This window comes from Thunnus maccoyii, chromosome 11 (assembly GCF_910596095.1).
Source record: "Thunnus maccoyii chromosome 11, fThuMac1.1, whole genome shotgun sequence".
NCBI lineage: Eukaryota > Metazoa > Chordata > Actinopteri > Scombriformes > Scombridae > Thunnus > Thunnus maccoyii.
The window spans coordinates 2,637,777-2,654,265 of NC_056543.1; the positions used below are offsets into that span (position 1 = coordinate 2,637,777).

At 36.5% G+C, this 16,489-nt stretch overlaps 1 protein-coding gene across 5 annotated transcripts in view; it reads left to right on the forward strand.

The window, feature by feature from the left end:
- The window catches only part of LOC121907447 (secretin receptor), a 47,169-nt gene extending 33,914 nt beyond the window's left edge, over window positions 1-13,255 (forward strand). For 3 of the 5 annotated variants that reach the window (XM_042427023.1, XM_042427020.1, XM_042427021.1), the window contains 10 exons: window positions 1,921-2,030; window positions 4,198-4,330; window positions 5,258-5,411; window positions 5,567-5,635; window positions 7,174-7,234; window positions 7,996-8,065; window positions 8,157-8,248; window positions 10,626-10,764; window positions 11,028-11,069; window positions 12,096-13,255. In XM_042427023.1, coding sequence (XP_042282957.1) covers window positions 1,921-2,030; window positions 4,198-4,330; window positions 5,258-5,411; window positions 5,567-5,635; window positions 7,174-7,234; window positions 7,996-8,065; window positions 8,157-8,248; window positions 10,626-10,764; window positions 11,028-11,069; window positions 12,096-12,260 — 1,035 coding nt within the window. In that variant the 3' untranslated portion in view covers window positions 12,261-13,255. The remainder of the gene's footprint in view (window positions 1-1,920; window positions 2,031-4,197; window positions 4,331-5,257; window positions 5,412-5,566; window positions 5,636-7,173; window positions 7,235-7,995; window positions 8,066-8,156; window positions 8,249-10,625; window positions 10,765-11,027; window positions 11,070-12,095) is intronic. The other 2 variants (XM_042427022.1, XM_042427024.1) reach the window with 2 other exon arrangements.
- Window positions 13,256-16,489: the final 3,234 nt, after the last annotated feature.

A 16,489-nucleotide genomic window follows, 5' to 3' on the forward strand; every position in this document is an offset into this window, starting at 1 on the left:
TCAGTTTACATCCCTGCAAGATGGTGTAATTTTATGTTTCTTACTGTCAACAAATCGCATGAAAAGACCAAAACCAACGATGTGTGAGCTCGTTTTCTACTGAAGCTGAATGAATCAATATTTTTATATAAACATTGGCTGAAATGTGACTATTTGTGATGTGAAAGGACCCTCAGCTCAGAGGAACTACATGTCTTACTTGATGTCAGCTCATTGTTTTGGTTTTTACAACCCGCAACTTTACTGTTTTGGTTCAGTCTGAGCGTTCTCATCCATCTCGTCTCCAGCAGCAGCAGCAGCAGCAGCAGGCGGCTGTTTTCAGCAAACAAGCTCCGATGAACCTGCTGCAACGTGTCTGCTGGATGTTTATGCTCACACATATTAGCCATTTCAACTTTTTTAAGGCGACATGCTCTCTTTAGTTCTCTTTAAAAATATATTTTATTTGTTTTTTTCTAGATATAAATGGAAAATTAGCAACATATGACAGCATTCATATCAAAACTGCACATAGCACCATAACAAAAACAAGCTTTCACACTGGTGTAGCATTAGTCAGTTATGATGTATATAAAATTAGAGATGAAACAATTAGATCCAATCTGCAACTATGTTGTTAGACAATTAATCATCAAAGTCATTTTTATGGTGTTTTATGGTGCTCGACACTCCTGTCCTCGCAGGAGTGTCGAGCAAGTGTCGAGCGGTTACGAGCGCGTAGGGAGGGTGAAGTTCACACGACCACATCTGTACATGTGGAGCAGAAACGCTCCCTCCAGAGGATGGTTTCTGCTAATTAAAAAAAACATATATTTACAAAAGCTGCTGTCAAACACAAATGAAACTCACTAATCTTCTCAGACGGAGTATCTTTGGGCTGCAGAGCATGGATCAGACAAATCAATCCTAATAAACTTCTGATATCTTATGAACAATGAAAACAATCCTCAGCTGTAGTCACAAAGAGAATTATGATGTTACCACTGAGTGAACGGCTCCTGATGAACTGATATAATTTATGGATATTTCATATTATATTCAGTGTATAACAATAACAATACAGAACAATTAATAACTGGGCAATGAAGCCAAATACTGAGCTCAATACCAGCAGGAAGTTTGTGTAAAACTAACGGTCTGAATGAATTTTGACTAATTTCCCTTATATTTTATTCAGACTTGGACCAGTTTTTCCTTTAATTTGCCACCTGTCTGTATAAATACATAAGACCATCGTGACCCCAAGAACACACACAATACTTTAGTAGATCAGTTCATGTGATTTCTTGACAATAAAAAAACTATGAATCATCAGTTATGGTTAAACTGAGAAGGCTTTAGCAGCTAATACTACTGTTCAGTTTACACCTCCACTACAGTATTATCTTCCAATAAACAGTGGAGCTCAGCGGACTGCTGCAGTTAAGCATCATCTCAGACAATCTGATTTCCTTTCTGTCATGTTTGGACTGGAGAGAAGTGGAATAAAAGTGTAAATCATTACGAGGAGCTGGTCTGGTTTTCGTCTGGCGCGCAGTGTGTGTGTGTGTGTGTGTCGTCTTCCTGTTGGGAGGACAGGAAAGAGATTTTAAGAGAGATACAGTATCTACACAACCCCAGTCACACTCTAAATCTCTGTGTCTCTCACCAAAGGTTACAGAGCAGGTGATGTAACACACACTCTGGCTGCCAGAAAATTCACACACACACACACACACACACACATATAAACTTATGCAGAAATCTTTATTTGCAAAGCTAATGCTAACTAATTGTAGCCCCTTGTATGCCTGGTTGAATCCTCTTTATTTCACTTTTTCTTACATAATGATAAGAATACATGCAAGACACACACACACACACACACACACATATATATATTTGTAACTTTGCTACCATGTGTGTTTATGCCTTCCTCAGGTGTTCAGGTCCCAGAGTTACTTCCTGTATGTGAGGATCATGTACTCTGTGGGCTACGCCGTGTCTCTCGCCTCCCTCAGCCTGGCTGTTTCCATCCTCTGTCTCTTCAGGTCAGTGATGTTTGTGAGTGCTCGGTGAGTTTTCTGTACTCTACTCTTTTACTTGTTTTTAAAGCCCAAAAAGGTCTCTAGCACCTTCATACCTCTCAGATTGTTTGTCAGAATATGTTCCGAACGCCGGCTCGTTAAATGTGCCACAAATAAAATGCAATGAGTTACGGTGAGGCAGCTTTTTGCAGCTACGCACCAAAGATCTGGAACAAACTCCCACCACATATTAGACAAACATCCTCTGTTTGATATTTACAAGACGCAGCTTAAAACTTATTTTTATGGTCTTATGCTTTTAATTAACTCAACCTTTTATTTGCCTTTTTACTGTTATCAGCTTATTTACTTCCTGTTTCATCTTTCTTATCTCATGATTTTACCTTTTTATCACTGTAGGTTTTTTATTGTTTTTTTCCTTTCTTTTAATATTTTTAAATATCAAATTTTTGTTGTTTGTTTATGTTATGAAAAGTGCTATATAAATAAAGTTTATTATTATTATTATTATTATTATTATTATTATTATTATTATTATTATTATTATCATTATTATTATTGTTATTGTTGTTGTTATTATTAGTATTATTATTATTATTATTATTATTATTATTATTATTATTATTATTATCATTTGTTATTATTATTATTATTATTATTATTGTTATTATTATTATTATTATTAGTAGTAGTAGTAGTAGTATCATTATCATTATTATTATTATTATTATTATTATCATTTGTTATTATTATTATTATTATTATTATTATTATTGTTATTATTATTATTATTAGTAGTAGTAGTAGTAGTAGTATCATTATCATTATTATTATTATTATTATTATTATTATTATCATTTGTTATTATTATTATTATTATTATTATTATTATTATTATTGTTATTATTATTAGTAGTAGTAGTAGTAGTAGTATCATTATCATTATTATTATTATTATTATTATTATCATTTGTTATTATTATTATTATTATTATTATTATTGTTATTATTATTATTATTAGTAGTAGTAGTAGTAGTAGTATCATTATCATTATTATTATTATTATTATTATTATTATTATCATTTGTTATTATTATTATTATTATTATTATTATTGTTATTATTATTATTAGTAGTAGTAGTAGTAGTATCATTATCATTATTATTATTGTTATTATTATTATTATTATTATTTTTATTATTATTTGTTATTATTATTATTATTGTTATTGTTATTATTATTATTATTATTAATAGTAGTAGTAGTAGTACTAGTAGTAGTAGTATCATTATTATTATTATTATTATTATTATTATTATTATCATTATTATTATTATTATTATTAGTAGTAGTAGTAGTAGTAGTATCATTATCATTATTATTATTATTATTATTATTATTATCATTATTATTATTATTATTATTATTCCAGGAACCAACTAAGACCAAATAATTGCAGTCACCACAAACTTTATTTGAATAGTGATTTATTGTGTTTAAATTACTTTTGACCACTAGGGGGCAGAAAGTTACCAAAACAAACACAGTCCTGATCAACCATTAACTTCTCAAGTTGTTTTTTTTATTTTGAATTTTGTAAGGAAATACCATTTGATAACCAACTTCAAATGTCCGGTATGTATTTAAAGAAAGGCCTATCAAAAGCATGATGTTAAAATGTGAAACTTTCAAAGTGGATATGTGTTTAGAAAATAAACCCACATCAGATATATGAAGGGTGAGGCCGGCAATATTCACTATTTCACACTGTTATTCCTCTGTGCTGTGACGTTAACGTCCAGTAACTATTAAAAAACACTGATGAGTCACACCGCCTCACTGGATGACATGTTCCTTCATCACCATCAACACACACACACACTGTAGTTTATTTTGACTCAATCCCACACACACACACACACACCGTCCTGCTGCCAGAAATACACACTACAGCACCAAATGTGGATTCATCCGCCACTGAAAATAGACCCCAACAAATACACTATTTCCTCCTGTTCATTTAAACATTTAATCATAAAAATGACGCCTTTTTTAAAATATGAAACTGTATGTTTATGAGTCGTTTTTAAGGATTTCCATCTTCGTGTGATTGGATGAGTGCTACAGACACACATTGTTGGTTTTCACTCTTATGTTCTCTCCACCAGGAGGCTTCACTGCACGCGCAACTTCATTCACGTCCAGCTCTTCCTCTCCTTCATCCTCCGAGCAGCGTTCATCTTCATCAGAGACACGGTTCTGTTCTCGACTGACGACCGTTTTCACTGCGGCGTCTATCCGGTACTTTCATCCATCCTGTCTGTCTGTCCGAGCAACTTCCTCTTGTCCGTCGAGTAACCTCGTGCTGACGAATCAAGAGAGAGCGTTGCAAAAACTTCTTATTTAAGCTCTTGTGGAGTTTTATGTAGGACAAGGTACCGACACAGCAATCACAGCTTCTCCTGTCCTCATGCTGGTAGAACAGATAGACTTTATTCTAATAAATAATAGCTGCCTACACAGGCTGTATAGTAGTTTGTGTAGACGTGTAGCCAGCCTTGAACGGAAATGTATTATTGTGCATTTTCTTCAGTTTTCCGTGTGTTGGCTTCTGAGCGCTGCCAAAAACATGAGTGACCAGCAGAACTGTGGTTTGAAGGTATCCTGCGTGGCACAGACAGAAGAGGGCTGAAGATACTGCTGACATGCTGTTTCCACTATGCAGCTCATGTAGACGCTGTGTCACTGTCTGACTGTTCACATGCAAAGCAACATAACGCCTCCTCTTCCTGAGATTACCCACCAGGGAACCAGATGCATAAATGATGTGTGTGACACAAAAAACCATACAAAACATTGAGAGTGTGTGTGTGTGTGCAGTGTGTGAATGTGAAGACCTCTTCAGACCAGCGATGCACATTCTTCTGAACTGATTTCTCTCATGTGCTCATGATTCTTTCATCGTGAAGACTAAAAGATGTGGTTGAAATGCTAGAAAAAAAAAAAAAGCTAGTAATTTGTAACTCTATACTATTTCCATCAAATTAAGGAAAATTCCTCCACTTGAACAAAACCAGAGGGACATACTGGTGCCATGCTCAAGAAGAACTCTCTCTAAGACCATCACACACATAAAAAAAGAAAGCTGCAGTGTGAATGTGTCATTGTGATGTACAGACAGCTGTGGGATACGTGCTCACCTCTTCTACCCTCTGCCGCTCCCTTTAGGTGAGTTGTAAACTTGCAACGGTGCTGTCTAACTACTGCATCATGGCCAACTACAGCTGGCTGCTGGCTGAAGGCCACTTCCTGTACAGCCTGGTCAGCGTCTCACTGTTCTCCCACACGAGACACTTGTGGTGGTACATCATCTTCGGCTGGGGTACGATTGTTGGACTAACTCCTCGTTTCACAGCTCATATCCTTAATTAGCTCCAGAATACCTCAAATAATTGTATTTCTGATCACTATGTCTGTTAGTGGATAGTAGTTAAAGCTTTATACCGACATTATCAGGCGTTTCTTTCTCACTAAAAGTCTATTTGAGTTCAGCCTCGTCACAGACAGCTTGGATCCTGTGTGAATATGATTCGAAAACATATTCAAGTAAGTTCTTGTTGAACCTTATTAATCAGATGTCCCTTGTTTAAAGCTATAATATGTAATTATTCCACATTAAAATGTCTAAAAACAACTAGACCTATGTTATATATGTTGTTGAGTTGTGTACTTACATTATCCCAAATATTTCCAACAGTTTTCAAACTCAGAGAAATCTGTAATTTAATCAAAGTAACGGACCGTTTCATTTGGTCGCCTGTCGATGGCGTCATACCTCCTCTACCAAAGAGTAAACACGCACAAGATGCATATGGCGGTGCTGTGTTTGTCCGCTACAATGGCGTCTACCAAAGAGTAACTTACACACATACAAGATAACACATCGGCGTTGTGGTTGTTCCACACAAACTGTTATAAATGGACTTTTATTCAGTTTTAAGACACATTTTCCTGATAAATTTAGGTGGTTTTTAACTATATCTTTTAGCCGGAAGAAGGATTTTAGTCATTGGACGTCTGGATCTTAAGTTATCAGAGAAATAAACTGGACAAACGTTAGCAGCAGCTCGGCTAACAGCCCCTCCAGGAAGTCCGGTGGTCACCAAACATCGTCGGAGAAACACTGATTTTTTAGGTGAAACAGCTTTAATTAGTATTTTTAAAGATTTTAATGTGAGTGTACGTTTGTTTTTGGAGAGGAGGAGACCTCTGCTGATAATTCGGCTCCCGGTAAAAACATCCTGAATGATTCACACTGGGGTAATCCGATTTTAAAATATTTACCATTTAACTACCAAAGCAGGTCATGAGAACTTTAACATCGGCCGTCATATTTTATCAAAATTATGCATTAACATTAGAATTCAGTTAGATTTTTATATTGTTTTGGGTTTTTTTTTTTGATTATCCTGTAAATTGTACACACAGTTCAACAAACATTGACCTCATATTTCTTATCATCAATATATCATTAAAACGTATCAGTTAACAAGGTTGAACTCAGCATGACAGTTAAAAATGATCAATATTTTAATAAGGTAATTTATTTACCTGTGAAATTAATGATATAACATGCAATAAAACAGGAAGTGAATTTTATTAAAGTTGGCCGGTGTGGTGTGATGGGGTTGAAAACAAACTAGGGGATGTGTATCAATATTTCAATTTCGTAAATAATTAAGGTATTTTTCACAAAAAAACAAAATTTTTTAGTTAAAGTAGACAAACATATAATTATATTAGCAGCAAAATTTTGGTATTAATTGCAATTTTTACGTTTTTATGTTCAGTGTTAATGCAATGGTCTACTACTTAGACAACGCATTTTTTAAAAACAATGATGAATAATTTTAATTTGTTTTGCATTATAATGCAAAGACAACTGGTTCTATTAATCGATGGATTTAAAAGGTATTTAGTGGTTTCCTTTAATTGAAGTAAGTCTGGGGGATTTAAAGGTGCTCGACTCAGAGAATCACTGTTTTCTGTTTTATCCAAAGTACATTTTAGTCTGTAAAATTGTAGAAGTCGATGGTTTAACTGTCAAAAAAACAAACCATAGCTCAACATTTCTTTACTTTCAGGCTCTCCAACGATTGTTATGATCGGCTGGAGTTTTGCCAGGTACCTCCATGAAGACGAAGGGTAGGATAAATATATATTCATCCATACAGCACATACACACTATATGGCTGAAAGTCTGCGGACGCCCCTTCATTCCAACATCCTTGTATAAATCCCTCTTTTCTCAAGATTCAAAGGACTCCAAACAAACTGCTCATAATTAATCCTAAAACGATGTTTATTCTAATAGAGTAGTGTATGATACTGGTATAACAGGTCTATGCCAGCAGGGGGAGGTCAGGAAGATATTGTTTCTGCATCTATAATTAACTCCACCTGTGTGTATTGATTGTGAAATTATCAGTACTCACACTGAAGAAGGGCGTCTTGCCTGAAATGTCCGTGTGGCAGTTAAAAAAAAAAAAAGTCAATTTGGAGTGCTGTGCTAGTCTTTCTTTTTCATTATGAACTACTTTAAGGATCCAGCACCCAGTTTTCATGGTATTATCATGAGTTGAGTGTGTATCTTATCTTTTTTTTTTTTTTAAAAATCCAGAGGTTCCATCTGTGTTTCTCTGTGAAATCTCAGGATACGGTAATTGGGATCTACATAAACACAATGAAATTTTGATATTACATACATTGATATTTTAGACAATAGTGTGCTTCAAACTCTGCTGGAAGGAAGAGTGGAAGCTGTCATAGCAGCACATCAATGAACATGGGTTTAGAATCGCTCGGTGTCCACATACTTTTGGCCATAGAGCATATTACTTGTGGGAATGTGCTGACCGGTATGCATATGTCTGGCTGACCTTGTGTTAAATCTCTGAACTCTGAAGCTGCTGGGAGACGAGCAGGAGCGAGTGGATCTGGTGGATCCTCAGACTTCCTGTCCTGCTCTTCATCACAGTCAGTACCTCTTAAACCTTAACCCTAACACATGATGATGTAATGCTGAGCGAGGTTTATGAAGCTGACTCTAACAGATGTGTTTTTTCAGGTGAACTTGTTATTCTTCCTGTGTATTATAAGAATACTGGTGGCCAAGCTGAGGACACAAGGCATGTCAGGCTGTGAGTTCAACCACTACAGGTCAGTAACACAAAATACATATATTTTATTTATATACGTTATGCTGATTATGTGCCGTTAGCAACTGAAGACATCTGGAGCGTGTTGCAGCCGCCACTCATCAAGCTTAGTGTCATTATAATGTTATGATGTAAGTGTTGACTAAGTGCAGATTTATGCATTATTTAATTAAAAGCAGTTGCACCACACAAACTAGTTCTTAGTTAGAGATGAGTTGTTATTTAATATCCTACTAACTGCAGGTGGAACCAAATTCACCCAGTAGACGTTGCTCTTCATTCGTGTTAAATTACTTGAAAAATGTAATAATGTACCCATTAAATATTACTCCTTTAAAGATTAATCACTTTACTAATTACTCATTGGTAAAAGTAATTCATTACATGACTTGACTTTCATTACTCGGCGCTTGAAAACCAAAGTAACTAAGTACATTTACTCAAGTATTGTGTTTAAGTTCAGTTTTGAGGTATTTGTACTTTACTCGAGTATTTCCATGTGATGCTACTTTCTACATTTCAGAGGGAAATATTGTACTTTCTACTCCACTACATTTATTTGACAGCTTTAGTTACTTTTCAGATGAAGATTTGACACAATGGATAATATAACAAGCTTTTAAAATACAACACATTGTTAAAGATGAAACCAGTGGTTTCCAACCTTTTTGGCTTTTGACGTCTTACAAAAAGCAGTGTGTAGTCGGGGTCACATTTCACATGTCTATGAGTTGTTAACAGCTCCACCAAATAGTGATTTTTCCCTCTAAACTTCTCACATGCTTTCATTTCAATAAATGTTCAAATGATCCAATATTTCAGCAAAAATCAAAGATTAGAGAAAAAGTCCAAAAACTGAAAACAGATTTGTGTATCAGAACTTTGTTTTTTCTTCTTTCCTCTCCCATTAATCATCTCACCACCCCTCAGATTTATCTGCTGACCCTTTGGAGGGGCCCGACCCCTAGGTTGGGAACCACTGGACTAAACTAGCTAACTGTATATAAAGTAGTGTAAACTAGCTCCACCTCCAGCAGCTACAACAGTAACATGCTGCTCTAACACTGATGCTTCACTATTAATAATCTAATGATGTCATATATAATAATATATCAGTCAGAGGGACCAAACTACTACTTTTACTTACATTAACGATCTGTGTACGTCTTTCATCACTGTTGAAAACCTCCACAACCACAAGCTCCATCTTTCTGTGTTTAACAAGTATAGAAGAAGAAAAAGAGACATTGTGGTTTAACAAACAGCCACAGTGACTCCATAAAGTTCCCTCCTCTCAGTGAAGCTTCATTGTTCTCACAGCCTCCAACTCTGAACTAAACCAGCTGATTCCTGAATGTAGCCTCACCAGTGGCTAACATTAGCAATCCAGATAAAAAAAAGACACATGTAAATAAGACAAGTCCCCACACCTCCAAATCTCACCAATATGTATCATGTGACGATGGGCAGTGATTGTCTCTGCCTCTGTTTTTGTTATTCTTGTTTGGTGCAGAACTATTCTGCAGAAAGAAATATTCAGAACAGGAATGAAGTGGAGACGGCAGGGTATAAGAAACCAAAAAATGAAGCAAAACACAGGTTAACTGGTTGTGTGGTTGTTGGTTATTACAAACTACTTTTAGTGCCCGCTCCCACAAGTATTGGACCAATCAAATTACAGTACAGACGCTGAACCTGCCCAATGTAAGGGGCGCTGTTACTCCAGAAAATAAATAAAACTGAAAGTCTCTCACCACTCAAACATTTGTTCTTCTTCTTGTCCTTTCAGTTGGATGTTTGTTCTTCTTCTCTGTGCAGAGTTTGTTTTCACATTCATCTGCTGAAAGTTTCTCTGAGCTCATTAAAATCTGATTTTAAGGGGCCTACGAGCAGGATTTGTGACATCACAACTAGTTTGGCGCCGATCCTGGTTCAATATTCAACTTTTTCAACAAGTGTGATGTGGAGACTTGAAGCCTCCAGAGCACAAACACTGAGAATGAACTTAACAGTGAAGGAGGAGACTTTAGAAATCAACAATGTTTGCATATTTATAGCAAATGTTTAATGAGGGAGAAGGAGGAGATGCCATTTTTAAGGATTTTAATAAGATAATTGAACTTTTTTGTGGACAAAACCATATCAGACACAAATTATTAGTTAAAGTAGAGTATTTTATATACATCTTAAAACATGTCATGTCTTTGACCAAATAAGTACACAAGTCAAAGCAAACACTGAAGATTTATGTTGATTTCTTAGAAAAAAATGAATTTGTAAGTCAGATAAACTATTTAAACCAGTCGTGATGTTTCAGACAAAAACCTTTGATTTCCTTCTATTACTCAGATTCTGTTTTTTTTTTTAAAAAACAACAGGAAACTTGCCAAGTCATCATTTCTCCTGGTGTCACTCTTCGGCTTACACTACGTCCTCTTTGCTTTCCTTCCACACAAAGTCAACAACAAGACCTATGAAATCTGCAACTTTATTGAACTGGCTTTTGCCTCCACTCAGGTACAGTAAAGATTTTCTCGTCACTCAGCAGGGTCGTTTTTTTTTCACTGTTAGTTTCTGAGATATTATCCTCATGCAGCTCTGAGAGAGCAGTTAGTAGAATCTGCAATAATGAATGTACTGATGTTGAAATCATTGTTACTGGGAGAGTGGAACAGGAAGCTGCTAAAAATAAACATGCATGCCTGGTCAGCAAACTTTCCTTGGAAACACGTCTGTTATTGTCTTGGAAACAGCTGGTGTTTCTGTATGTGCTGTTTCAGGGGTTTGTTGTAGCAGTTCTGTACTGTTTCCTGAATGGAGAGGTAAGGATTAACTCTCACCACTTCCCAAAATGACAGTTTGCCTTTTCACTTCTGTATTTAAGTTCCATACTGCTCACTACGGATATCCTGATCAGGGGTTTTTTTGCTAATCTGGTTCCTCTAATGACTAAAAATGCCAATACTGAGCCCGATCTGATACTTATATTTGCCTAAATGTTGATTAAATATGCATCTTACACATTTAAATAATGCAGCTTTAGATTACTGAATTTGGCACACCTTATTTTACACAAGCTACTTGATCCAAACACTGAAGGCTAAACTATTAAGCTGATAAGGTATTGATATGATGTGAAGTTAAACTGAGGGAATGTGACTCCTGAAACTGACATGAAGCGATCAACTAGAGAGAAGACGTCTCACTCTGTCGGTCTTCAGAGGTTTAGACAAAAAATTCACCGACTGTGATTACAAATCGGTTCAGTGAGGAAACTGGAAACTAGCTGTAAAATAAGTTGGCCAGAAAAAACAAAGAATCGTCAGTAAAGATCAACATACGGTTCTCATAAGAAGAACAGCAATGACAATTATTCAATAAACATACAAGAGGAAAAAGAGGAAAATACTAATCAGTTATCACAACAGTAATTTATAATGTGGCGTTAGCAGCACATTAGCGCCAGATAGCTAATAAAGGCTAGCTTGGTTAGCAGCAGGCTGATCATAGAAGAACTAAATTCTACTAAATCACACATCAATAATCACAAACCAGCTGTAATAAAAGCTGTAATAGAAAGAATACCTACATATATATATATATATATATATATATATATATATATATATATATAATTATTATTATAATTGTTTTTATTGAAACTTTTACAAATCTTTTGTTTGTATTAGCTACATTTGGAGCCATCATAGACTATGGGACCCACCAACATGTCGCCCTATGCTGCTGCCGTTGGCTTGTAGCTGTTTGGAAAACACTGACGTTCTCTTATGAGCTGTTCAATCACGTCATAAATAATTAAATTCTAAACAATGTAAATGATTGTTCAGGTGCAGAATGAGATCCAGAGGAGGTGGCGGAGGTGGAGGCTGAAGGAGCGTCTGCCGGTGGAGTCCAGAAGACAGTGCGGCTCCATGAGCCAAAGTGGGGGCGGCCCCACCAACGTCACTCTGCTCATCAAAGCAGCCACATCACCCGAGTCTGACCTGGCATAGCAGGAAGCTGGGGGGACTGTACAAGACCACTGAGGTCAAATCCAAGACCAAGTCCACATTGGGTCCAGAGGAGACAGAGACCATCAGCTGCTAGCTGAGACCTGAGCAAACAGAGTCCTGTTCAATAACGAAATATGCAATAAACCAAACATATTTTTTCAAAAGTAAAGATAATACTGAGTTCATTAGCAAGAAAGCTCTCTGCATTCAGGTTTAAGGACTGTTGCACACACAGGTCTCTGTAGGAGAAATCCCCACAAACTGCTGGGAGTGCTGGGAGAAGTTAGACATCCGTGGAAGAATTAATTTTTAGCCACTTAGATCCAGACTGAAATATCTCAACAAATATTGTATGAATTGCCATGAAAGTTGACATTCATGGTGCTCAACGGATGAATTCTACTGGCTTTGGTGATCCACTGACTTTTTTTATCCAGCGCCACCAGCAGGTCAAAGTTTACACTTATCAAGTAAAAAAGTATCTCAACATATACTAGATGGATTAGCATAAAATGTTATACACACATTTGTGGTTCCTAGATGTATAATAATGACCCAATGGATCCGCTAGAGGTGGAAATTACAAATCACTTATTAATGTTATTGAACATAGAAGCCCAAACATAGAAGATCCCATATGTTTACATTATGACCACCGTTTTTTTCTATTATATCAACTTTGTTTCCGAGAAATCATGTTTTGTCCGTGATACAACTACCACAATACCAATGACCCTCAGCCGCCGTTGCTATGGAGAAGAAGCCAGTCAGAGGTGGCAATCGGAGCGTGATGAATTCAAAACGCTGTTGTCTTTAAATTAAGAGTGAATTAATTTACACTGTTGTCCGCCTGCTGTTAGGGGAACATGCAACTAACTTTAAATGTTATATTGGAGTTATCGTAATTATGAGTTTCCAACTTGTAAATAGTGTTCACGTCAGCAACAAGTCATACTTAAAGCTGCAACCAGCGTTGGTTGGGACCTCGCACTCTGGCCCGTTGGGATCAGATCATTTTGCTTTTTAAAAATGAGGGAAAAATGGTGTGCTTTTATTTTGAAAGTTTGATTGAAATGTGTACTGTCAGGTGTGTAGAGACAATAAGTAACTGCAGCTGGACACAGAAAAATACTCATATATTTGAATGGAGAGTGTGAGTGAATCCACACCTTTTTGAACATTTACTGCTTCCACATAGTTTTAGATACAAACTTCATTTGAACTTTAAATGAGTCACGAGACTTTGACCTACAAATCTTGAATTTACATGTTTTTTCTATCTTTTCCTGTTTTTAAGATATTAGAGTGTGAGTTTTAAAGTCTTTTCTTGCTCCTCCTGTGATTTTATAATGAGTGTGTATTGCAGAATGTTTCACAGCACTGAGGGAGTGACATCACCAGGAGTAGCTGGAGAGGAGGATTTTAGAGTACCCTTTTTGTGAAATATCCTCATAAATCCCATGACTTTGGCCAAATCTTACATTAAAAATCATATTTTAGTAGGAAATTTCGTTGCCATTCCATTGACACAGGTATGAAAGCGGTCAGACTTATAGTTTAGACGTCAGAAGCCTCTGTTTGACACAAAGTTCATGCCCATAGTTTGCCTCCCCATTGGTTTACATTGTAAGGGTGATGTGGCACTGCAACTTTCAGGGCTTATAAAATCCAAACCATTCGAGTCATTACAAAGTTTTTAACAACTTTTTTTCAGCACAGTGTCATAAGTCATGTATTAAAGTTTGAAGCCGATACCATTAACGCCGTCGGAGGAGATAGTGTTTGTTCGGGGTCCAAAATCGGAGCACAGTCTTACTTTGAAAGGCTAATTGTGGACTTCCTGTTGGTCAGGGGTGTCAGCATATGATTTGTAGGTCTTGATGAGACGAATAATTGAGTTTTGGTTTGATCTCTCTACGACATTCCTACAGGCCATGGCGGCCATTTTAGTTATATAGGTGGCGCTAGAGAGCACATTTTGGCACTTTGGGGGTTAATTTTTACACAAATTTTTCACCAGACCTGATGTGCGTGCCAAATTTGGTGAGTTTTTGAGCATGTTTAGGGGGTCAAATTCAGGGTTTAAGTGGCATAATAATAAAGAAAGAAAGAACAAAAGAAAGAAACAAACACAGGAAAAACAACAGGGTCCTCACCCTTAGGCTGTTTTACAGTAGTCTTTTGCCTTTTGGGCTCAGTCCCTAACTATGAATCTGGGAATCTGGGATTTTTCTGAAAAGCTGTGATATATCTGACTTGGCTGTCGCCACTCGATGTAATTAAACCAGAATTTATTGTAATTTTGACAATGCAAAACATTTTTAAACCCTCACACGACCAACTCAGTTATCATACAAACTTCTTGGGTTGTCAGATGATTTGAACTCACAAGTCGTTGTATTCTTTTTATCAAAGAACGTGTTTTCTAACACAGTTGTTCATCTTTTGAGCCAATAAGTTAACCCGTCACCTAATATAGAGGAATGAAGGAAGAAAAATGAAGGGGCGGCTGAAATAGCTCCTTCCCCTTGCAACTCTATTGCATCACCATCCAAATGTGACAGTAAGTGAACACATCACCACTCAGCACTGATTCTGACTGACTTCAGTTTAGCTGTGAGTTCAGTTCAGTGCAAAACTAAACCTACAAAAGCACTTTTTTATAAAGTTAACCGCTCAGTAGCGACCCGAGTTATCATGTCATGATTGTTTCTGTGGCCTTTGAGGCCTTTCAGAAAGCTTATAACAGGAAGTAACACATTGTGTATCACAGATCAGCTGACAACAAACAGCGTTGACTCCAGATACACCATGAGATCGACATTTTTAGTTTTTTAGTGAAGCGTCTGAACAGCTATTGGATGGATTGCCATGATTTAGTAAAGACATTCATGTTCCCCACAGAATTACACATTTTTCATCTAACATCATCACCAGCTCAACATTTTAATTTGTCCAACACTTTAGTTTATGACCAAATACCTGCAAAACTACTGACATTCCCATCAGCCTCAGCTGTACTTTGTGTTTATTAGAGTATGTTAGCATAATAACACACTAAACTAAGATGGTGAACAAGGTAAACATTATAACTGCTTATCATCAGCACGTTAGCATGACAACATTAGCATGTATCTAGATGCATGACCGTGAACGCAACATGCCCAACTTAAAAAGACTCAACAAAAAGAACCTTTGCTTCTGCTGTAAATACTTTCTAGTGCACTTTGTGTTATCGTTTGACTCTTCTGTTTCTGCTCAGTTGATGTTTAACTATGGAATGTGTTAGATGTGTGTGTGTGTGTGTACGCTGCTGCACTGATTGGACTAGCAGCAGTAAAGTACAGTAGATATGTGACTTGAATAGATCATAGATAATACAGCACCAACAACAACAGGAGAACAATGTGCTTCACCTTAAGTGGTAACAGAAACGACACATCTGAAGCAAATCTCTCTTCAAACTATAATTTATTTTTCCTAGAAGCTTTTTTTTTCCTGCATGTTCAGTAATTATTGGTAAGCCTCTCTCTGGCTGGAGGGCTGCCTCGCTGCTATTCAAGTTTTCTGTTTTTTAGTTTGGTTTTGTCACTGTGCAGCAATCAGAATTAAACTGAGAATTTTTTTAAAAAAAGCCTCGATTCAGAAGGTTGGACAAAGGTAAATAAATGCCTCAAAACCTTGCATAGTGTAGGTGTAACACAGGCTTGTTGTTCCTGTATTACATAGTAGACAAACTAATCATCAAGTTCTTATCAACTGACCTTTAAACTCTGTTCTTATTATGTAAATGTTCACTGACAATACCAACAAGTCATTCTGGCTTCAGGTGATAAGTCAGCTTACAGCATGATTATTACTTTTGGCTGACATAGTGGTACACACACACACACACACACACACACACACACACACACACACACACACACATTTTTACTTGAATTCATTTTTCCACAGGAAAAGGTTCCTAGATCGCTAAGCAAAGAGCTCCATTGTTGTCCAAAAACTGTTAAAAACATTGAGCCAGTGTGTGCTCAGTCAGAGCAGTGGATTTGGTTTTGCTGTCCTGCTGCAGAATTCAGGGTTAATCTTCCACAGCGAGGATAAGACATATAAAATAGGCTGAACACAGCGGAAGGATTTAGGGTTTATTTGAATTTATTTTTAAAAAAAAACAGAACAGCGACATGGCCGTGGTCTCTCAACACTACCACTTATAGTCCATGACA